This window comes from Vicugna pacos, chromosome 8, assembly GCF_048564905.1.
Source record: "Vicugna pacos chromosome 8, VicPac4, whole genome shotgun sequence".
Classification (NCBI taxonomy): domain Eukaryota; kingdom Metazoa; phylum Chordata; class Mammalia; order Artiodactyla; family Camelidae; genus Vicugna; species Vicugna pacos.
In genome coordinates, this window is record NC_132994.1 from 18,603,354 (window position 1) to 18,628,093 (window position 24,740).

At 39.1% G+C, this 24,740-nt stretch overlaps 1 protein-coding gene and 1 long non-coding RNA gene across 2 annotated transcripts in view; one reads left to right on the forward strand and one right to left on the reverse strand.

The window, feature by feature from the left end:
* Positions 1 to 12,493, reverse strand: part of LOC140697653 (uncharacterized) — a 44,271-nt gene extending 31,778 nt beyond the window's left edge. The window contains exon 1 of the long non-coding RNA XR_012074828.1: positions 12,062 to 12,493. This is a non-coding gene — a long non-coding RNA (uncharacterized lncRNA). The remainder of the gene's footprint in view (positions 1 to 12,061) is intronic.
* Positions 12,494 to 13,474: 981 nt separating this feature from the next.
* PNRC1 (proline rich nuclear receptor coactivator 1) lies at positions 13,475 to 17,365 on the forward strand. The gene is made up of 2 exons (XM_006200294.4): positions 13,475 to 14,175; positions 16,284 to 17,365. The coding sequence occupies exons 1-2, from the start codon at positions 13,636 to 13,638 to the stop codon at positions 16,725 to 16,727; spliced, it is 984 nt and encodes a 327-aa protein (XP_006200356.1). The 5' UTR covers positions 13,475 to 13,635; the 3' UTR covers positions 16,728 to 17,365.
* Positions 17,366 to 24,740: the final 7,375 nt, after the last annotated feature.

A 24,740-nucleotide genomic window follows, 5' to 3' on the forward strand; every position in this document is an offset into this window, starting at 1 on the left:
ATCAAAGTTCCTAGTTTTCTTGATTGTTAGCATCATGTTTTGGTTTACCTTTTTATAGTATAATAATATTGAAAAACTAAATTTTCTAAACCAAACATGGATAGGTAGTTAAAAACAGAAAGTTTCGAATATAACTTCAAAACAGTTAGAAGAAAGCCAAAATAACAAGGGAAATTCGAAATAACCTGAAATCACAAAGGGTTGAAATAGACATGTCATTGACTATCCATGGGGTACCCCAAGATGAATTTGAGAGGACAGAGGATGACAAACACCGCTTGTACAGCTGTAGCTACTGAATCATTAGGAAGGAACATAGGGTATTCTTAGATGGTTATTTAAATTGTGGGTTTTAACCTGCAGTGAGTGTGCACAAACCAAAACCTTGTTTTTTTCTGTTTGTAAATACTCTGACTGAAAAATAGCAAGTGATTTTGCTTCTGCAGCCATATTTAAAAGCCAGTCATATATACCTGATAAGGGCCTAGTATCCAGGATATATAAAGGACACTTACAACTCAACAACAAAAAGATAAACAGCCTAATTTTAAAGTGGGTAAAGGACTTAAATAGACATTTATTGGGGTGGGGGAGGGTACAGCTCAGTGGTAGAGTGTGTGCTTTAGCATGCATGAGGTCCTGGGTTCAATCCCCAGTACCCCCATTAAAAAGATTGATAAATAAACTTAATTATATACCCATCCAAAAATTAATTAAAATTAAAGTTTTTAAATATAAACAAATAAATAAACAGACATTTATCCAAAGAAGACATACAAATGAGTAATAAGTATATGAAAAGATGCTCAACATCATTAGGCAAAACCAAATCATGATGAGATACCACTTCATACCCACTAAGATGACCATAATCCCCCAAACAAACAAAAAACCAGAAAACAACTTCTTGGTGAAAATGGAAAAGAGAAACTGAAAGCTTCCTTCATTGCTGGTGGGAATGTAAAATGCTGCATCCACTGTGGCAAACAGTTTGGTGGTTCTCCAATAAATATATGATTACCATATAACTCAGCAATGCCACTCCTGGGTATATACCCAAAAGAACTGAAAACAGGTGTCCAAACAAACACTTGTACACCAATGGTCATAGCAGCACTATTCACAATAGCCAAGAGATGGAAACAACCCAGATGTCCGTCAATTAATGGTTGGATAAACAAGATGTGGTATATCCATACAATGGAGTAGTATTTGGCCATAAAAAGAGATAAAATACTTATATATGCTACAATACAGATCCTTGAAAATATTACAGTCAGTGGAAAAAACCCAGACACTAAAGGCCACGTTTATATGATTGCATTTATACAAAATGTTCAGAAAAGGCAAGTCCACAGAGGTAGAAAGCAGATCAGTGGTTAGCAGGGGTAAAAGGAGGTAGAAATGGAGAGTGACTGCTCAATGGGTAAGGATTCAGAGTGATAAAAATATTCTGGATCTAGGTAGTGGTGGTGATTGAACAACATTGTTAACGTACTAAATGTCACCAAATTGTACACTTTAAAAATGGTTAAAATGGTCAATTTTATGTTATGTATATTTCATGATGATTTTGCAAATAATGCACACTTTATAGGAAAAGCATATTAATTTCTTGACTTAAAAGCCTTAGCAGAAAGCTACTTAGTAAAAAGGACAAAACAAATAAATTACAAATTGCTTGAAGCTCCACTGACAATTGACTGGGCCAAGAGTGGATACAGGCTGAGTCACTCAGAGCCCTTCCTTGGGAATCTAGAAGAGAGACTCCCGAGGCTGACTTGGCCCCGGGGCAGGGAAGCAGCACCACCCTGAGAGCTACTAGGCTGTGTGGAAGCTGCTCCTGGGCTCCTACTCAGGCTTGGTGAGTTTCCCATGGATTTCTTGAGCTTGGCATTCTTAGAATAAATCCTGTTTGGCTTGAGTTAGCTTGCATGGTTTCTTTTCCTTGAAACCAAACATCTAATCTCATATATAAGACATTTAGGTTATTGGATATTTTAAGACATTTAGGTAATGTAATATTACCAATTATATTAGGTTCCTAATCCTACCATAGCAAGTCACCACAAATGTAGTGACTCAAAATAACAGAAATGTATTCTCTCAGTTCTGGAGGCCGGAAGTACAAAAGACAGGGTCCTTCTCCCTTTGGAAGTTCTTATAAAGACATTTGTCATTGAATTTGGGATCTACCCCAATAAACCAGGATGACGTCCTCAGCTCTAGATCTGTAACTTGATAACCCTGTAAAGACCCTTTTTCCAAATAAGTTAACATTTACAGGTTCTAGAGATTAGGATATGGACATATCGTGGAGGAGAGGAACATTTAACCCACTACACCAGTACGTAATGTAATATATAATATAATAGAATAATGTCACGGTGAAAGACATGCCCATGTTGAAGCCTGCTGATACATGTCAGCAATGTGTGTCAGTGTTTAGTGCTCCTGATGTTGCTCAAAATGTTTTTTGGAACTTTTCATTTGGCATTGCCCTCAGGAATTGTGTCCCATCCTTTGGAAATTAATAATGGCCAGGAGAGAATCACCAATATTTGTACAGTGTAATAAGCACTTTCACATCCTTGGGACCTCATAACGACCCTGAAATAATGTAGGTAGATCTACTCAGTGGAAAGGTTTTGTTTTCTTCCAGCCAAACTCAGTGCCTTTATTTTCTTAAAGATCAAATATCTTTTAGAGCAAACTGTGGGAAATGAGGAGGACAATTACAATTGGACAGACTAAATTTTGGCATCAGTATCCCGCAGATGGCATGGTTAGAAAAATCCAAGTCATTCTTAACTCTCTTTTCTCCCTCCCTCCAGCAATTTGTCAGTATACCAAATCCTGTCAACTCCACCTGGAGGATTTCTCACTTACCTAACCCCTCCTACTCCCACCCAAGGTGCCTCAGTTCCCTCGAACCTTATCAGTTAAAATGTTTTCTAACTAGTCTCCTTGCTTTTCTGCTTTGGCTATTTTAGGTCTCTCTTTCTAACCCCTCCAAAGTATTCTCCCCTACACATGGCATCCTTTACGTACTTTTCGGGTTACCCACAGCACAGATGAGGAATTCAAAGTTCATCAGCAGGGCCCTGACTGCCCCTCTCAGTATGACCTCCATCTAATGTTCCAGTATCTCTGAATTATTTTGTTTCCTACTCATGCCTGCCCTGCACATTCACGCCCCTGTGCCTGTGCCTTAACTTTGAAATCCTGTCAGTCTACTTTTTAAAAAACCATGTGTTTCTTTAAAAAGTAAAGTAAACACAAGACCTAAAATGAAACCAGCCTCCTGGACTCCCTCTGCCCACCCTGGCTTCCTGTCCACACCTCCTCCCCCAAGCAACCTTCTAACCCACTTACCAGTTCTTTTAGTATTAATCTTTATATTTTAAAATAAAATGCTAATAATATATTTATTTTTTGGCTCAATATAAACTGATGACTTTCTAATGAAGCTGAGATTTTAGCTCTGTGATCATCCAGTGACAATGACATACATATACTTACATATACACACATTACGTACACTCTACTTCCCCATCCTCCTAGGAGACTTATATCAGAAGTCTGGGTTCTGTTGATATTTGTTGTGTCAGAAAACAAAAATCAACTGAGTAAATCTGACACTCTACTTGGCTTTATTAAATGACTCATGAATCGGGCAGCATCTCATCTGGCAAGCGGAGAAGTCCTCCTGATGAGTTGTACAAAATGGAAGGTTTCTATAGGCAGAAAGAAGGAGTGACAAAGAAGTTAGCAAGCTTTTGGGGTTGTTTTTTTTTTTTTCCCCCTTGGAAGCACTGGGGGTTGAACTCAGGACCTCCTACAAGCCGAGCTCTACCACTGAGCTGTAACCTTTACTCCCTACCCCCAGGACAGGGAAGTTAGAAGAGTGGTAGAGGAAGGAAGATCACCTTCCCTGAGCGGGAGGCAGGGGTCTTACGCAGGTTGCCTTATTAGTGCTGATCAGAAAAATTCAGACTTAAAATCAAAACTGCAATTAGGGTAGGTGTTAAGTTTTGGTGTGACAACAATAGTGACTCTACTTGGGTCCTGTTGTCTCTTTTTAGCAGGTGTTAACATGTAACCAGTTTTACTATGAAGATAGCCTCTTCCTGGGACTTTTCCTCTTCTCTGGAATTAATAATTGCCTTGCTCTTTCCTTGACTTTCTTTTCCTTGCTTCATTTTCCATTAACCCAGCATTTATTCATTGCCAAGATCCCTGCCAAAAGTGTACACCACTTCTCAATTCCTTCAAACGTATTGCAGATTCTATCAATTTCATCTTTCTCTTGGAAATCCTCCCCTCCGCTCAGAATCATCCATCTTCCTGCTTCAGGCTGAGCTGGTTGCTCTCTAGGCCACAGGACAGCTATCATCCTGAACTCACCTCTCACCCTTATGCTGGAAATTCCTTCCCCTCCTCACCTATGTGGGATCTCACATTTCCTAGCTTCCATGTCTTATTCTTTCTCGGTTTACTCTCTTTAATGAAATGCCTTTCCTAGTAGTTTCCTGAGGGGGGAAAACTGTACAGGAGAAATTTCTTGAATTTTTATGTATTTGAAAGATCTTTATTTATTTGAAAGATCTTTATCGTATCTTTAAGCTTGATTCAATAATTTGAGAAGTGTATTAGTTCAGGGTGTTACAACAAAGCACCACAGACTTAGTGGCTTATAGATAACAGAAGTTTACTTCTAACATTTCTAGAGACTGGAAGTCTGAGATGAGGGTGCCAGCCGGTTGTGTTCCGGTGAGAGCCCTCTTCTGAGTTACAGAATGCAGACTTTTCATTGTATGATAGAGAGCAGAGGAAAGGAGGCAAGCTCTCTCATAACTATTACAAAGGCACTAATCCCATTCGTGAGGGCTCCATGCTCATGACTAATCACCCTCCAAAGGCCCCACCTCCTAACCTTCACGTTGGGAGGAAGGGTGTTAACTTGAAAATTTCAGAGGGACGCAATAACAGGAGGAAACAGACTTCTAAGCTGGAATTCATTTACCCTTGGAATTGAAGTCATCGTTCCATTGCCTTCTTGCTTCAAGCTGATACTTCAGATACTATTCTAATTCTGATGATTTGTATGTGACTTGTTTTTCCCTCAGAAAGATTTTAACAGCCATGTCTTTTTTTATTATTATCTTTCTTAGTGTAGGCTTATTTTCATCCATTATGCTGAGCACTCAGTGAGCCATTTCAACCTGCAGCTTCGTGTTCTTCAGTTCTCGGAAATTCGCGTGGATTATTTCCTTGTTAATTTCCTTCTCTCAATTTGCTCTGTTTTAGCTTTCTGGAATTCTTATTTCGAATATTGGGTCTCCTGGACAGATCTGATCATTTTCCTTTATTTCCTATCTTTCAAACATCTTTAGGTTTTACTTTCTGGAAGACTGCTTTAAATTTACCTTTTTTTTTTTCAACTGGAATTTTTATTTTTGCCATGATGTTTTAAATTTGCATAGCTCTTTCTAAATTGTATTTCCTTCTTAAAGTCTCTTGTTTTTGTTTCATGGATGTACTATACTCCTAACACTCTAAAGCTATTAATTAAAGGGGCTTTTTTTAAAAAAAAAACTTTCTTCTCTCTGTCTCTGTGTCCTGAAGGTTCTTTTTCATTCCTGTTTGTTTGTTTGTCTGGTGATCCTTGCCTGACTGCTTACACTATATGGTACAGCAATAAGAAGCAGATGGTAAGCTTGGTGTGCACCACATGGATTTTTGGCTAGTGGGCATCGCTATGGGATGACCTAGCAAGGCTGTGTCTTAAAGGACCCATGATGTCACTGTTTAAACTAATCACATTATATGCATTTGTTGTACACATGCAGAATAACTGTAATATGCTAACTTACTAATTAGGCCAAAATATCATCCTCACCTCTCTTCTGAAATTCAGAAAGCTAATGACATAATTTTAGATATAGCATCTATAGTAGTGAGTCATATTTGGCTGTAAGTCATAATCAATATCTCAGAGAAAACCTGGCAAAATACCAACATCACAGCTTCATCCTGAGCTGCTCTGTGCTTATTCTTTGACTCTGCAACCCAAACATTCTTTTGGTCTTTCTCTGTGTTCAGGAATGTGAAAAAATGATATAACTCAGGGAATGTCAGTTTTATTTTCTTATACAAATCTTAAATTTCGAAGGATAAAATAAGGACACAGTAAAGATAACTCAGGCAATGTTGATTGGGTTGTTTTGGACAAATTCTGAATCTTTCTGGATATTATAAGGACATGGGAAATCTTCTTTCTTAGGAAAGATTAATAGAAAATCATTGGCAAAATCTCATTTTATTTTTTGCATTCTGGGGTTACAAACTTCAGAAAAAAAAAAACTCTACACAGTCCTACCTAGACTTGAAAATCATAAGCATTTCTCTAAAACAAGTATTCATTTTTGAACCTTTTACCATTACATGGCTGGAAGAGCCCTAGAGTCTGAAATTCTACTTTATCAGATCACTCTAAGTTCAAATACTGTAAAAATCGGGGCACTGCAGTATCTTGTAAAAATGAAATATGCTATTTTCTTCATAGAATTTTTAGCTGACTAGAAGGACAGGATTGAATGGCCTGTTCTGGGATCTGAAAAATAAAGGAGATTTGACAGAGTATGTTTCAATTCATCTTCTTTAATTTATTTTACATTTCTCAGAAGTAGTTTAACTCCTATTTTCTGGAAATGTCAAATGAAATCGCCAAAGATAACCAGACTGATTAAACAAATGGATTTTCAGGTTTTTGCTGAACAAGAGTAAGAATAATTTTTCTACCACAGGATCATAGGCAAGTAAAGGCAACTTAATTGTTTTGAGGTTCTTTTGTTTTGGAGGAACAAAACAAAAAAGTTCAATTAATTTGGCTTTAAAATGAAAATATCAAAAATAAAACCTTACTAAACCCCGACAACTGTATTTTCTTCCCCAAATGCCCCCTCTGGATTTTCTACTCCTGTCAAAGCTATTATTTCTCTCCAGGTCAACCAGAGTGGAAAGCCTGGCAGCATTTCTCTTCTTCTCTCATCTCCTTCCCTCTGCTCCCCCTCATACTTCCCACCCTGTCTCATCTCCCCACTCAGTCACCACGTCTCCGGCTCTGATGTCCATGTCTACCCTTCTACTTCCTCCAAACTATCTTCGTCCGAGTCTACAGGTGCCTCACAGCTAAGTTACTGCCATTTGCCTCACTGCCTCCAATCTATTTTTAGAGGCATTTCAAGCTTTTTTGCCTAAAGAATCAGGTGAGTAAAGGAGTTAAATGATCTGGATGAGCATGGGCCTTATTTTAACAGGGCCACCTCTACTCAGCCCCAGCCAACTGTTGCTCCACCAAGGATGATGGAACAGTATAGTTAGAAATCCAACTTTCCAAGAAAAATCAGAGATCTCCAGAGTTTCCATATATTCTCTCACTTCCCTTGGATTTCTGGGAATGTACGTCTCAGAAGAAGGATGTTTGGTGCCTGGAAGACAGGTTATACAGTGCACTGGGCTGGCCAAGCCTCTCCATGCTTGTCATGTCCACAGTCCCTGAACTGGTTCTAAGTGGTTCCTTATGTACTTGCTTCTCACCATCCGCATCCTGCCTCATCATCCTCACCAGGTAGTGCCCAGAGAAGGTCTGATCTAGTAAGAAAGTTCTGTTGAACCAGGATGATGGTGATGAGTCATTCAAATATCCAGTGAAAACCAATCCAAACTAGACCAATCAGTTCCTCCCTCTGGAATTTGAACTTTAGATAAATAGTGAGTTAACTGGTAGCAGTGGTAGAAGAAAAAACACAAAAAGCATAAACAGAAAGTGGTTGAGTCATGGGAATGACAGGACACTAAAGCAAGAAAACATCTTCTGTGAAGGGATGACCAAATAACCTAGTAACTAGGGCTGCACTGGATCCTGAAGAAATTTTGAGTTTCCAAACCTCATTCCAGGTCTGTTAGGCATGATACAGTAATTCCGGTTCTTCCCATGAATTTCTTGGGATCCTATGAGGCCTGGTTTGTGACCACTCTTATCTCCCTTATGTCTGTGTGTTTATATCACTAAAACAAACATCCCATTACTTTAGGTAACCTGAGTGAATTCTTGCTACGAAAAAACCTAACAATGTATTCAATACTCTTTTTCTTTAATTTGGCTTTTTTTTTATGTTTTGGGGGGAGGTAATTAGGTTTACTTATTCTTAGAGGAGGTACTGGGGATCGAACCCAGTACATTGTGCATTCTAACTGAGCATGTGCTCTACCACTTAGGCTATACCCTTTTCCTTCGATGCTCTTTTTTTTAAAGAGATAATTTTACTCAAACCTTGATTAATTGTAAACTGCTTGTCCTAAGTTCTTTTCTGTGGTCATCTGCTTTTCTCCTCTATTTGTTTTGATGCGTAAGACTGTTCTGGAATACTTACTAAGAACACTGGTTGCTGAAGTAAATGTATATCAGTAAGTCAATAAAAATGTGCCAATATTCTACAGAGTGCATTGCCACACACACAAATGGCATTAAGTTTTTGATGACTTGATCAAGAATAGTTGCAAGTAGGGATGGGCCTGGATGTCCCCAGTTCGACAGGGAGCTTAAATCATGAGGCAGCACTGAGTCTGCAGTTACAAAACGCTCCAGAGCAGGGGTTATGCTTTACTTCCAGGCTTTGAGTATTTAAGCGAGGGGGAATGAAATAGAATCATGATGAGAACAACAGAAAAACATGAAAAAATGAGAAGGGGAGAAAGACATGAGAGACAAAGTAAACAGACTAAGACATCAAAGTTAATGAAGTGAATGATGACTGATGGGATACCGAAGGATTATACATGAGGGCACAGCTGCAGTTTGGGTGAGGGGTTAAAAATTTAGGATTATGTTGGGTAGAAAAATCATTTTTTTTTACAATGGAATAAATGTTTTAAATGATTTCATAGTATTTGACTTAAATTAGAATTTTTAAAAAATCAACATAGGTGCATGACTTTAAAAAGAAATGTCTTCCAACTTTTTGAAAAAAAAATTGGTCTAGCATTGATATTATCCTAATCCCAATCTGTACTCATTCAGAACAATCTGGTTTCCAGATTTTGCCACTAGTAGTTTTCTTCATTTAAAGGAAATAAGATTCCTTATAAAATAGCTCATTCCATGTTTTCAGTTAGAGAGAGAAGATAATCTGGAACATCTTGCCATACAAAGAAAGAATGTTTTCAAAAATGTTTGGGAGAAATGCTGAAGAGACAAGAGGACCATCTTAAAAGGCCTTTTACTGGCAAAGGTCTAAAGATTTGAACCAAAAAGGGGAAATGATTATAGATCACTGAAATGTTAATCTATAAAAGTCCATAATGATTCCCCAAAGGAAAAAGTTTACAATTTAGTCATAGGCAGTTTGGCTATAAAAGACAGTGAATGTGATAATATAGATCTGTTAATTTTTAAAAATTTGAATAAATACAGAAAATTATATGTATGGGGTTTTATAAAACTCTAAACCATATATTAGTTTATAAAGCACAAACATGCCTTGTCTCTAATTGTGAAAGTAGAAAAGGATGAATGGAGGAATTGGGAATCAGTCAAGCAATCCTGGAAAAAAAAAATTAACTATATCAAGAACAGAGAGAACTGCTTCACACCATTTGTCACACACAACAACCAGGCAGAATGGAGATTCAACAAATAGACAATTCAATGCTGTGTTTCAAGATGCTGATTTGCCAAACCTACTGAGGAAGACAGAAGACAGTTAATTGTGTGGACTCCTCCATCACTGTCTCATGAAAGATGATATTTCAGTGTTCTTACTTACTATAATTAATTAATGAGACAAAAATCAGTTTGCAAAAATGAACTGTCTAGGTCAATATATAATGATAAGAAACTAGGTTCTGGTGGGAGGGTATAGCTCAGTGGTAGAGTGCATAAAAGCATGCACGAGGTGCTGGGTTCAATTCCCAGTAGATAAATAAACAAATGTAATTACCTCTCCCACCCCCAACTCCCGCCAAAAAAGAAGTTTACATTGTTTAAAAATAAAAAGAGAAAAAAGAAACTAGGTTCTGTAAGTGGCCAAGTGAAACAAAAAATATTTCAGGAGAGGCATTAGGTTGCATTCTATGAGTGGCAAAGATTTTTAAAGTTTTAGCAATGTATATAAAAGGAGAGCCAGCCGGAAAGCACAACCAGGCCTGTGACCCAGCTAAGATTCAATTGGTTGAAACCTCAGCTGGTTGAAATAACAGGCTTTTTCCCTTTGGTTTCCTATCTAGGATGAAACAGAATCAAGTATCCATAATATTATTGTACCCCAGGGCTGCCACTAGTTCTTTTGAAACCTTTGTACCTTTCTCCAGGTGGCCCCAGCCTCTGGGAGGATGGCTTTTAAGTGCAGAGTGAGAGCTGTATTTCAGCTCCTCCTGCCCCTTCAGCCAGGTACCCTTGTGCAGAGCACAGCCTGCAAAGGCTTGCTGTCCTTCTTAGGAAAGTTTAAGAAATAAACAAGTGGTAAAATTCCTGCAACTCCAGAAAGATGTAAGCGGAGGGATAATGAAGACATTAATTTCGACCTATAGTAATAATACTTTACCAACAAGTGTCAGTATAAATTTTGTCACTACTGTGAAAATTTGTGCATATTTTGTTTGCTTTTAAATACAAACCTTAAATTTTAAGTGAACTTTTCAGAATATCTTCATAAAATAAGGTTTGTAATCAATGCTTAAATGTCAGGGAAAATAATTTGTAAAGTATAAATATTTTGATTTCATTTTTATGTTCAATGTTTATAACAATATTATTTCACAGATTTGAAAGATTAATAATTTGAGAATAAAGCAAAGTATAAATTGGAGTAAGTGTTCCTCTCTTCACACAAGTGTCCTTTAGAGATCAGATATTCAAGATCTAAGCAACAACAGGTAGAGAAAATGGAGATAAAGTCACAGTGAGTGAGGAAGAAAGACATTCAGAGCAGGAGGAAAGATGATATTCCAGGTAGAGCGAGGGAGAGGAGGAGGACAGAAGTAAAAAGTGAGAAACACAAAGGTGGGCAGAAAAGAAGGCAGAGGAATTCATAGGGCTCTGATGCATTAACGCAAGTAAACTGGTTATTTCACAAATGGGCTTTACCTCTTTTCCCTGCTCTTTAATACCTGGTTTACTTTCTAATTGTTTATTAAAAACAACAACAACAACAATAACAACAGCAAAACTCCTCTAAAGAAACTGTTGATTTAACAAAAATAAAACCAAGACATGCACTGGAACAAAAATTTTCAGAACCCTAAAGTCCTTTCAGGAGTTACTTTACCCTTGGAATGCCTTGCTACCTCCAAGATTGGCTCTATGGGCTCAGACAAGAGCATCTGACCTTTTTCTTTGTATCATATAGCACAGATGAAACTAGGTTTGAATATTAAATTTAGAAGTTACTGAAGACTAAGGTCTATAGGAGCTATACACAAAGGGTAACATGAAATCCAATAATCTGGTTTATAAAACCCGGACTGCTGTCTTCCAATGGTCCATTTCAGCTCCCAGTCTCTTGGTGGTGGGCACCATCTTAGCCCCTAACACTCAGGTGGCCACAGCTGCAAGGCTACAGAATCCAGGGTCTAACACAAGGCCTACCCTTCAGGTCTCAAATGCAAAAAAACAATAACCCCAACACTCACCCAAGAGACACACGCACAGACAATAATAGCTGTCCTTGATCTAGGGCCCCTCTGAATTGACTATAAATTAGCAGCCCCCAGAAGGGTAAATTATTCTTCAGGACAGTTTGATAGCACCCCCTACCAACCCCCCCCCAACAAAGTCAAATCTTAGGCCCTGGGATGCAGTGAAAAGAGCAGAGCGTCAGGCTTTAGGAGTTAAAGTGATTTAGTCCCTAAATTCTCGTGAGTTACTTTATCCTTAAAGGCTTTATTTACACCATTTACATATCTTTATCTACTTTAAAGGATCAGAGCAAGAATAAAATGAGATAACACATGAAAAAGTGCTTTGAAAGTAGGAATTTTTACCAAAAGAACAAGTTACCTCATTCCAGAGGTTCCGTACTCTTTGCCTGCTCTCCTCCATCAACTCTTGCCAGGCCATTCTCCTCATGGGATCACTCTTGCCAGACCATTTTCTTCAAGGGATCTGAGCTCCCAACTTCAATTTTCAAGACCTGACGTCAAGTGAAAGGCTAAGATCTTTTACAGCTCTGGAGTGTATGATTCCCATTCATCCAACGATCAGGAGCACTTACTATGTTTTAAGTGTTGGAAACACAGAAGTGAGTAAAATCCAGCAAAAATGAGGAAGTCCAGCAATCAGTAACGATGGAACGTAGTATTAAATGTTTACATAAAGTTATTGGGATGCATTTCTCTGGGTATTTCGTCAAACCTGGAGTTCAGATCCTGCCGTTAGCTTATTGCATGGTGTTTGACAAGTTCTTTTTGCCTCCCTAACCCCGTTCTCGCCTGTAAACTGGAGATAAAATATAGTACCTTTTCCTTAGAGTTGTTTCGAGGTTCAAATGAGATAATTTATGTAAAGAACAGTTCGCGGTACGTAAGTGCTTAATAAATAGCCACAATTCTTTTGCGCAGTTCGGGCAGATGATGAGAGATTTCTATCAACACAGCTAGCAAAATGCACTGCATGTCGCAAAGCTGTTTCACTTTCTCTGAGACGCAAGCCTCCTCCTTCGCTTCCTTCTCAGTATCAGTCACTGTTTCGCGATCCCAAAGTCCCACAGCACGAAAGCAGTAACATTTCCAATGCCCAATTACGGATTTATGGAGAACTCTGCATAAATTAAGAGGCCAATTTCAATCAGTAAGTCACTCCCTTCTTACTCCAATTACCATAGTTAATGAGCGGCGTTCCTCAGCCGAGTTAATGAAAAAAAGTGAGTCACACTTCATCAAATGTAACTTAAATGTGTACTGGTTTTCTTTACGATTGAGAGGAATGAAATCCCTACAATGTACTTTGAAATCATAAATGAAAATAATAACGTTATTATGTTGAGCTTGAAATAAATACTTCCCCAAGGTCAGCGGCCGAAGAGTCGTCAGTGGCTTTGATGCTTCCAGATTCTTTTCCCCTAGCTCCCGCCCCAACTCCCATTCCCAAATTCAGCCTTGATCCTGCAGTCTGACCGAAGCCTTCAGGGCGAGGTGCAGGGGTGCGGAACGAGAAGAGTGGGGGAGGTAGGGCAGGTGGGGCTGAAACGGAACTTCATTGTTCGCGGGACCGACTCTTCCCGAAAGAGCCCGTTGGCAGCGCCTGCGCAGTGCGCACTCTTTGTGCAGGGCTGCAGCAAGCGAGTTGTTTGTGTGTCTCTCTCCGGGGCGGTGGAGGCGGGGCCAGAGGGGCGTGGCATCTCCTTTCGCATTCCGATTGGGTCTTCATAGGGGGTGGGCGGGCAAAGGGCGGAGCTTCTGATAACAACACTCGAAGCGGAGGCTGAGGCTATTTGTTGCTGCGCCGCCACCGCCCGAGCCATGGTCCGTGCTTCTCTCGGGTTCTCTTAGCAGCAGCCGCCGCCTTCGCTGCCCTGTGATTTCTGGCCTCACTTCCTCCTTCTACTCCTCTGAGCCACTTTTCCTCTTAGCGCTATGACCGTCGTTTCTGTCCCGCAGCGGGAGCCGCTTGTTCTGGGCGGCCGCCTTGCGCCTATGGGCTTTTCCGCCCGCGGTTACTTCGGGGCCCTCCCGATGGTGACCACGGCTCCACCGTCTTTACCCCGGATCCCGGACCCCAGGGCGCTGCCCCCTACCCTTTTCCTCCCTCACTTCCTAGGGGGAGACGGTCCGTGTCTGACCCCTCAGCCTCGCGCCCCGGCACCTCTGCCCAGCTGCAGCCTCGCCACGGTGGGGGGCACCCCTCGGGCAGCACCGAAGAAGCGGCGAAAGAAGAAAGTGAGGGCCAGCCCGTCGGGGCAGCTTCCCAGCCGCTTCCACCAGTACCAGCAGCACCGGCCAAGCCTGGAGGGCAGGCGGAGCCCCGAGACGGGCCGCAGCGCAGCGCAGCAAGTCTCGGACCAGGCCGCCGCCTGGGCCCCGGCTCCTGCGACCGCAATCCGAACTGAGGAAGCCAGCCCTTTCCTTAGCCCGCTGCCGCCCGCGGCGCCCGGACAGCCGTCGTTCAGAAGAGAGGTAAGGGTCGCGAGGGGCACGGCCGGGGACTGTTGGCGTCCCGGCCCCTAGACGGACACAGCCGGGCCCCGAGGTTTGGGGCCTTGCGCTGAGGGGTCGAGACGGGGGGGGCCGGGTTAAGGGACGGCTGTTTACTCGGGAGGGAAGTTTCCGTGACGCCTGCTCCCTTCTTGCTGGCGGCCGAAGGGGGAGGGGGAAGGCTTGCGCTGGCGCTGCTGATTGGCTCCTCGGAGCCAGCCAATGAGAGGAGCGTGTGCGCCCCAGCAACAGCCCGGATTTAGAAGGCTGGCGGTGTTCCAGGGGGTTTCGGCGTTCTGGGCGCGCGCGGGGGTGGGGGAGCATGGTGGGGGACGCGGCCCGCGGGAGGCTGACGTCAGCGCGCGCTACGTGCGGAGCGGTCTGGCGCCCATGAAGGAGGCGAGCGGCGTTGGGGTGGGAGGGCGAGGGTTAAGGGCCCGCTGGCGGCTTCCGACCGTTGGTAACGCCGAGACTAGTCGGGACGCGCGTACGGCCCCGCGCCGCCCGGTGTGGGGTTTGCAGTGGGCCGCCGGCCGCCCGGTTCCGGTTGGCTTCTTGATGAGTTGTGAGGTGCCCCGGGTGGGGCGCCGATCCAACTGGGGCTCGGCTCCTCGCCGGGCCGACCTACTTAGCTGTACTTTTCAACTTGGAAAGTTGGCAGGAGCGACGGCAGAGTTGTTGCCTCTTAGGAGCGCTAGATTTTGCATGCTAGTCTATCGGATGAGCGGAATTTATTAACAACCTCTACTGAATACTGTGCCCTGCTTTCTTTACGGAAGGCAGTTTTACTTGTGTCCAGAATGAAATTTTTGAAAGTTACCAATTTACATTATGCTGCCCGATTTGCTGTTGGACTAGGATAAAACTGATGAAAACTCAAACGGCATAAAGTTGCTAAAATGACTTAAAGTAACCTTTATCAAAATAAAACATTGGCTTTAATTTTTAAGGTTTTCATAATAATGATGAAAATAAGTTACTGACATTTGCTGAAAGAATATTGGCTTGAGAGATTTGCAGCCTATCTAGCCGTGCTCTTGGGAAAAGTTAAATTTGCCTACCTTGATCTCTTAAATTATCGATTCCTTTCAGTTCCATGGCTCTTCTTAAATTTTAGTGATAGTCTAAAAAAGAGCTTTTGTACTTGTCCTAGTCAGAGTCCTTTATGTTCTAGAACAGTATTAAAACCAGGGAGCTCTGTTGGCAGTTAACCTTATTGACATGGATTATGTTACCTTGTGCTCCAGCTTTCTATATTTGTGTCCTGTTTTCCTACCGTATTGCAAGTGTTGAAAGGGCAGTGATCTAATAGATTACCGTGTCTTTCCATCTCCTCCTGGCTTCCTATAAGGATCCCTTGAGTTAGGAAAATGGGTGGAATTCGTGCAGTAAAGTTCTTGAAGCAGTTAAATGAGAAGGTAGGGGACTGGCAGAAACCATTCCTGAGTATGTATTGTATGTATAACTGGGTAAGGTGGTAGAAAGTGGTAAGTATTTTAGTATTTAAAATTCTGAAATTTTGCTTTCAGAAGCTGGGAGATAATTTTTATGTGTGTACTTAGTAACCATTATCAAAACACTTCCTCACTTAAAATCTAGCTCCTGCTAATCAAATTTTTATTCTGAAATAATTTTTTCAAGTACTTACCTTAAAAGGTAAATAGTGTATCTATTAACATAGCCCTTTTCTTGATTAAATGCTTAATTAACCAAAGCTTTTGAAAATTTCTCTTGGCAACATCCTACTGTAAAAACACTGACCTTTATCAGGAAGAGGTTGGCACAGAGGTTTGGAAGATAGCCCATCGCTCTTATAGAAAGATGGACCTGGTTACCTTGGGCTTTTTATATTTTAGAATCACCTCACACTGCATCCTGGTAACAGTGATGATTAACTGTTTCTAGTGTACAATTATACACTATTTGTGCCTATTTGGACATCCAGTAATAAGTGTAGCAAGCACATTTAATCAAGACAGTGAACGAGAAAGTCCAGGGGAACTTTTTAAAAGAAAATAGATATATGGTGAGATTCATGACTGATTTTTATCATGAGACTGTATTCACTTTTATGTTCCTTGTCTTTGTAGGTTTTAAAATCAAAGATGGGAAAATCGGAGAAAATTGCCATTCCCCACGGCCAGCTTGTTCATGGTATACACTTGTGTGAACAACCAAAGATAAACAGACAGAAAAGCAAATATAATTTACCACTAACCAAGATCACCTCTGCAAAAAGAAATGAAAATAACTTTTGGCAGGATTCTGTTTCATCTGATATAATTCAGAAGCAGGAAAAAAAGCCTTTTAAAAATACCGAGAACATTAAAAATAAGCATTTGAAGAAATCAGCATTGCTAACTGAAGTGAGCCAAAAGGAAAATTATGCTGGGGCAAAGTTTAGTGATCCACCTTCTCCTAGTGTTCTTCCAAAGCCTCCTAGTCACTGGATGGGAACTACCATTGAAAATTCCAACCAGAATAGGGAGTTGATGGCAGTACACTTAAAAACTCTCCTAAAAGTTCAAAGTTAGATTTCAGTATGTATGTAAAACAGTTTTTCCAAAATCCCTGGACTCTTGAAAAAGAAATGTGGTACAGAAATGGAAAGTTGCCTTGTTGCAACAGACAAGTGCAAAAGATGAGTTTTAAAAATTACAAACAGCTTGTATTATATTTTATATTTTGTAAATACTGTATACCATGTATTATGTGTATATTGTTCATACTTGAGAGGTACATTATAGTTTTGTTATGAAAGTATGTATTTTGCCCTGCCCAAATGGTAGGTGTTTTGTATATATACAGTGGAGAAATTTTAAGTGTGCTAAGGCACATGGAAGACCGATCTATTTGCACAAGTACTGAGATTTTTTTTCAAGAAACAGCTGTCGAATCTCAAGGTGAAGATCTAAATGTGAACAGTTTACTAATGCACTACTGAAGTTTAAATCTGTGGCACAATCATTGTAAACATGGAGTTTGTCTGTGTTTCTCTAAATTGATTTCTGCCTTCTAATAATCTGTAATTACTGGAAAACAACTTCCCATTTTTACCAAATTTAGTTTCTGGTTTTTGGTTTATATCCAGTCAAATTTAAAAATTTAATGCCAACAAAATCGGTTGTAATCAAATTTTTAAATAATAATAATTTGGCCCCCCCCTTTTAAACTAGTCTTGACTCTTTGTGTGTGGCTGTTTTTTCATGTTTGAATGTGTGACTAGGAGATGGATTTTAAGTTTGCATTTTGCTGGCTAAATGTCTATACTAATTGTACCTCCTCCCTCTGAAATTTGAAGAGTCCAGTTTGACACCACTACCTCTAAGGGGAGGAATTCCCCATCTCATGAATGGAAATGGTTGTGGGCAAAAGTAAGGCTGACTAGTTTATAGCTTATATGTTTTTATGCATGAACTGTTTCATAAAATATCATTTGACTTACCATATATTTATAATGAAAGAAAATGGCACTTGTTTGGTGTGCAAAATTTATGTTGATACTGAATGGGATACTTGAACCAAAGGAAATATAATTGATGTTAAAATAATAGATGGAGATTTTGGATTCTGAAGCTTGAAGTTGGCAGCGTATGTATTTTTACTTTGAAATTCAAACTTCTACTCAGTAGTGTATATATAAGGTCTTATTCCAGTAAGAAATTCTAGAACACAATTTCCCCTGTATGGTTTTTCATTATACAAAGCCAAAGTTCATCTCAAATAACAAAGGAAAAGTTTTTCTGAGTAATTGGGCAATATTTAGACATGAAAAAAGGTAAAGGTGTTAAGAGGCTATATGTGATTCCGTACGGTAGATTGTATAGATCAGAAAGGTGCTACCATCCTGGGGAAAAAATGAGTTGTTCCCATCTTGTTTCACACAGGAAGGGTGACACTTAAGACACTTAAATATCCTTACTTAGAATCACTGTTGACTTGATAAGCAGTGCCACGATGGTATGACTTACATAGTCACTACAAAATCAAGATGTGTATTAGATGTGTGGTATGGTATACAGCTTGTAAACAATGCATCCAAACCATTTTTGGGGACACTATGACATACTTCATTATTACAAACAAGTATATGTAGCTGGCTTAAAAAAATGCATTTAGAGAAATCTTAACAATGTAACTGAGCTTTGAACCCTGTTGAAGTTATGACTAAGAAGTGCTAACATGTTGGTAAAGAGAATGGTTAAATTTTTTAAAGGAATGATGTGAGGAAAGGTTATGTTATAAAGTAATAGGGTTTATAGCTTGAAGAGTGTTTGAATTAGTCTACAGAAAATACAGTGAGGAGGTATTAAACTTAAAAATTTAGTTTTGGTGAAAATACGTAACCTAGCAGCCTGTTGTTGGGCTAGCCTGTTGGGCTGCTGTAATAAAATACTGGCATATAAACAAATTTCTCAGTTCTGTAGGCTGGGAAGTCCAAGATAAAGGCACCAGCAGACTTGCTGTCTAGAGAGAGCCCACTTAGAGGTTCACAGATGGTGTCTTTTTGCTGTGGGTGCACATGGCAGAAGTGAGGGAGCTTTCTGGGGCCCCTTTTAATGCCGTTCATGAAGGTTCCTGCTGTCAGGTCCTAATCAATTCCCAAAGTCTACTTCCTAGAACCGTCACCTTGGGGGTTGGGTTTCAACATAGGAATTCAGACCATAGTCCAGCCCAATTATTCGGCCATTGTTTTTCTCTCATTTGAAATCTCTTGAAACATTTCCTCCAGTGTTCCTGTAATTTGTTTTGTTTTGTGGCTATATAAAGCAAACATTGTGTTTGCAGTCACCAGCTTGAGTCCTGAATTTTAACTAATGGCTTGGTTAAAAAATTGTAATTGCAAAGAGTTAAAAGGTTTATAACTATGAGTGGAAAAAACTTACATGCAGTGGTATTTCCCTATAAAACAAATACCAATATGTGGTTCAGTGTTCTATACTTAAGTTGCTTTTAGGTAGATTTGTACAATTTGATACCAGGTTTATTCAACTCATACCATTGATGTAGTGACACTATAGAAAGCTGCTTTTATTTGCACTAATCTTGGTGCTAGTTCTCAAAAGCAGTTAGATGTCTGGGGGAGGGTTAGGGCTGTCCTAGCTCAGGGCAACCAACCTTCCCTATTCCTGATCTGTTCTTCCAGAAGCAGTGATGTGGAGAGAGCCATGCATGGTTATTAAAAGATTTGAGATTACCCAAAAAAGTGGGATGGGGTGGGGGAGGAGGAGCCTGGTTTTGAGATTAAGGAGGCCTTCAAGAGGCATTATAAGGGCAGGTAAATTTTGAGTGGGGACATTAAGCAATCAGTTCTAGAAAGGAAGGGAACGGGTTTGAAGATGCAAAGGAACTTCTGTTTGACATTGGCATTTTGTATGAGTCTCCATTCCTCCCTACATAAATGCAGATACCTTACAAATAGATGGGAAAACTCATTTTAGAAGTTCAAGGCCATAGTGAAACTATAGTCCCCATCTTGGATAAAAACTGCCTCAACTACCTCTCCTCTCCTTGTTTGAAATATCCTTTTGTGTCATATTTGAGCAGCATGTCTAGAATTTAATGTGTAGGGGCTTATGTGTGAAGTTATGTTCAAGAGATAGTTGACCCTTGAACAACATAGGTTCAAACTGCGCAGGTCCACTTGCACGTAAATGTTTTTAAGAAATAGTACATGCTACAGTACCATAGGATCCGAGATTGGTTGAATCTGACGGTCTGCAATCTTGGGTGTGGAGGAATCTGATATAGGGGGAAGACTATATAATTTATATGCATATTTTCAACTGCAAGGGGTTGGTGCCCCTAACCTTGGAGTTGTTCAAGGATCCAATACAAGGATAATTGGCAGAGCTGAATATTAACAGCGTAGGTGGGTGAGGAAGAAGTGACCAACATAACTGAAATGGAGATGTGTTCCCCCTCCCTCACAACAAATGTTTTTAGAGGAGGTAAAAAACAGAAGTCAAGTAATTGCCTCTTCCAGCAGGTAGTGACTAATTCTGGTGAATAGGGATTATTAATTGGGAATCAGACACATAAGCAGCATTGAGTGGAGCCTTAAAATACTCAGTAGTATGTGACGTGCAAAGAAGAATTGAATAATTGTCAGAGGTAGAAGTTTTAGCAGTGTTAGGAAAAGATGTGGAATATCCAGTAGCTTAAGAGAAATGCAAGGAAGGAAGGTTCAGTGTATTGAATGGTGTATTGTGGGAATAGGTTCAGTGTATTGAATGGTGTATTGGGGGAATAACATGAAGGGCTTTGAATGTCATACTGAAGAGTTTCCACTTTATTCTGTAAGCATGGCAGAGTCATCAAAGGTTTATGAGAAAGGTAATGAGATTCCTGCTCCAAAAGAAACTGGTAAAAATGGAGAGCAGTTTGGAAAGGGAAAGCTTGAGACATGAAAGCCACTTGAGGATATTTCAGTAGATTAAAGGAGAAAAGAGCCTAAAGGACAGTGATATCAGAGGGAAAAACAGAGGCATGGACTTATTTGGGAGATGTTTTGCAGGTCGAAGTAAGAATTGAGCAACTAAATGAAGAGTTAAGAAAAGAATTTTAAATTGAGCAATTAGGAAGATAAAGACACAAATTGGAGAACTCTGGAGAGGATTGAAATTATAGAGGAGGATAATTTTGATGTGCATGTTGAACTTTGAGATGCATGTAGGATATTCATGTGGAAATACACAGCAAGTAGAAGATAGGTCAGGCCAAGCAGTACAGATTTGGTAATAGTGCGCAGAAGCGCTAATTACAACGTGAATATGGAACTGAAATACTGTATTTTCCTATATTCTCTCCTCTTTCCGTCCTAAGACTTAACACCTTTACCAGTACGCTTGACCTCATCCTTTATGCTTTCTATGGACTCTCAACTTCATCTGTAGTAATAAATTAGTTCTTGAATTAGTGTTTCCACTGAAACAGTGTTAAATGGTGATTGGTTATCTACCAACTTATAAAAGCCTATGTTAGTGGACTGTTTTAAGTTCTGGGATTCAGATAGCAGGGGCCCAGTTGGTGAAAAGGGGAACAGTGTTTCCTTCCCTTTTCTTGGTCCAAAATTTGGAACTGGGTAAAACGGATCTTTTATCATTCTACTTCTCTTTTTGTAAACTCCTCCCTTCTAATGACTCCCGTCATGTTGCTGAATACATTATCCCTTATTCAGAGGGTGGAAGGCCCCCCAACTCCTATGCCCTTTATGCAATTGATACCTATTTCAGGTTAAGGAAGTCAAACATAATGTACTTACACTTGGGTATGAAAAGCTGACAGTCTTAACATAATCCTATATATAAATTTTTGAAGGATATTGCTGAACAAAGACATTTTAAAATCACGGACCTGCTTTTTTAGCCCTGAGCTATCTCCTTGTTTTTTGTACTTTATTCCTTTCTTTTCTGAATCCATACATCTTTCAAAAACTCCCAAATACGACAGACTCCAAATGGGGAAAGAGTATGTCTGTGTTACGAGAGATGGCGTAGGAGGCAGAATTGTGTAAGCACAAATCTTGTGTAATTCAGGAACTACTTGTTTTTGTATCTGAAAGAAAATTTGAGAGTACATTTTATAGAGTGCTGTTTATATAAACACTCATAAAAATTTATCTTTGAAACTTTCTTGAAAATTTTGGATAGGATCCTCTGAAGCTAATGGGGTGGATGAAGTTTTGAGTTAGGGACAATGTATTTTATGCTTGAACTAAATCCTTTCTCTTTAAATCTCTTGGATTAGATTGTCGTGAATTAATTTCTGACAGTTTTCAGATTAAGTTACTTTTCTTATCCTTTGCAATTCTCTTGGAATTCTAAATTAAATATGCTAAAATGCATAAGTAATATTCCTCGTAGCCAGGAATTGTATTTACCACACTTAAACTTGTGAATTACAATTTAAGACTTATATAGAAGGTGTTGCATTTACTGAAGTTTCATTGTTGAGATCTTACAATGCATTTTCTAAAGTAGAGTTTATTAATGTTTCCTTCATGTAGAACTGGTGACACAAATTTAAAGTACCCTCTGTTAGAGGAATAGTTTATCATAAGTAATGGTAGAAAGGGACAAAATGGGAAGATTTGCAGAAAGCGACCTACATGGATAATCATGGAAAATCAGATGCACATTTGTCAACGGAGGCTACAGTTTCTATCCAAGTTCCATTTAGTCAGAAGAGATCATATATCTTGAATGTATGTATAACAGCCCAAAAGACAAAATGACATTCTTGACAAAATGACAGTAATGTTGAAAATATTTCATTTCTCTAGTCATTCACACAATGATGACTTTTATGCAAGTGTGAAAAAGGATTCAGGAAAGTTAAGTTTTTACTATATAAAGTAAGCAACAGAAAAAATATGATATTTTATATATGATTGCAAAGATAATAGATACTAATCAATCGCCTTCAAAGCTGGTCATATTTATATAGCTACCCCTAAGTTAATTACAGATAGTTCCTTTATTCTAAGATTAGCAGTTAACCTGTCAAAACTGAATTACAACTGTGTTCTTAAGAGTCTAGAATCTTGAGAGGATGATAGGTCGAAGACATTTTGATGACTTTTGATTATTTCCAACAGACAAATGTCTGATTTAACTGAACTCAAAATTGCCTTCTAACAGAAATACTTTTAAACAGGAAGATCTTTCTTATTTCACTTTACTTGGCAATATGGAATCAGAGGGCTTTGGTTCTTATCAAAACCTTGGAGACATCTACAATTTGGAGGATCTTGCTATAAAATAAGGGCTCTCAACGGTCCCTTCTAATGTTGAGATTACGCTTACTCTTCAAGTGATCAACATGAAGGGCTTTCAAAGTTTAAAACAAGAAGATGAACATCAAAGATTGGACTGTTCTTTTCCATCAGTCTTCCAAGGGACCTAGTCACTGTGTATTCAGTCCAGTCTCTTTAACCATCTGTGTCTATTTAAGTTCCTGTAAATCATCTGATGTGTGAAACCAGATCCTGAATTTCAAAACTAGGAAAACAGAATCACATTTATAAAAATATTCAACCAAGATTTTTTAAAGTCAGTCTTGAGCACTTTATCATTCTAATTGGAATAGCCCATTTATGAACATTACAATTTTCAGAAATTTACTATATGTTAAATTCAAAATAATTGGGGAATAGTTGGATGGAAATATGTAATAAAGCAACCATAATTTACTGTTATTTGGACAGTCTACATAGTGATATTTGGTGTTCACTGTAAAATTACTTATTAAATATTTTTAAAACAAAATGTTAATAGAATTGGGGAGAATTGGGGTTGCTTTACTAGCTCACTCCAACATAATACATAACTTGAGTATTTGCCAATAATTCCAAAAGCTCACATACATGTAGCATAAAACACAAATAAGTTAACCTTTTGGGGTCTAAAACTTTGAATCTCCTGAATATTTTTCTTTGCACTTTCAACTAGTCTGGTTAGTTGGTTATAACACTTCTAAAACAACAGAACAACTCTAGTCAATGAGTGAAACACTAAAACCATTGTAAATAAGAACTGAAAGATTACAGAAAGGATAATGTATTTAAGCATTGGCTTATTTGGGAAATGTGACAGTTGACATTTAATGTTAATGTTGACATAAATGTTAAAGCTTGAAGAAACTTTAGGGGACGATAAAGAGGAAGGGTGAAGACTAAAGATTCTGAAGGGGACTTATAATAAATGCCCATAGTTTGAGAGGAAAGTTAAAGAAATTAAAGTGGAATAACTTGAACTTTAAGCAGTGAAAGGAAGTAAGTGTGTTGGTATGAGATTCCCAGAAGAGAAGCAAGGTGACGGCTGAAGGCTAGTTAGCACAGAAATGACCGGGAGGTAGAGTGCAAGGTAGGGTGCAACTCTGAACACCCTGTGGGTTCCTACTCTTTAAAGCCTTTAATGCTGAATTAGTATCAGTGGAGCTAATGGAAAGCTAAAAGCATTTAAAACTATTCCTTAAGTTTAGTTCCACTTTTCATGATAGACATTCATATACAACCACAACCTTTTAGTCAAAACAGATAAAAGAGTGGACAAAAGTGTGGTCACAAAACCTCTTAAAAGTATCAGTTATATCTGACTCCTGCAGGCAGCTCAAAGCACCTTGTACAAGTGTTTTTTTTATATGAGATTTTAGAATAAAAAATTTTCACCTAGGTTTTTAAGTGGTATTTTTTTAAATCCCATTTAGTAGATTATATGGCAAGAGTAGGGAATTATAACGTATAAAACAATAACAAAAATGGTTAGGCTTTATATACATTAAAAATTATAATGAAAATTCTAACAAAACTAGAACATTAGTATTTCTAATTCAGCTACATTTAACATTTTCAAGACCCAAATTTTAAGGTTTACTGACAATGATGAATGTTAATGCTTTTCCTTAAGGTTTTTATGAAATTATACAAATATTTCACAGTGTGTTCAAGTAACAGTTCATCTTTTTTTTTTAAATGTAAGATTGCCCAGAAGAGTCTGCCCAGAACTGACATATAGTTTATGTCAATTCTTCAATTCTGAAAAAAG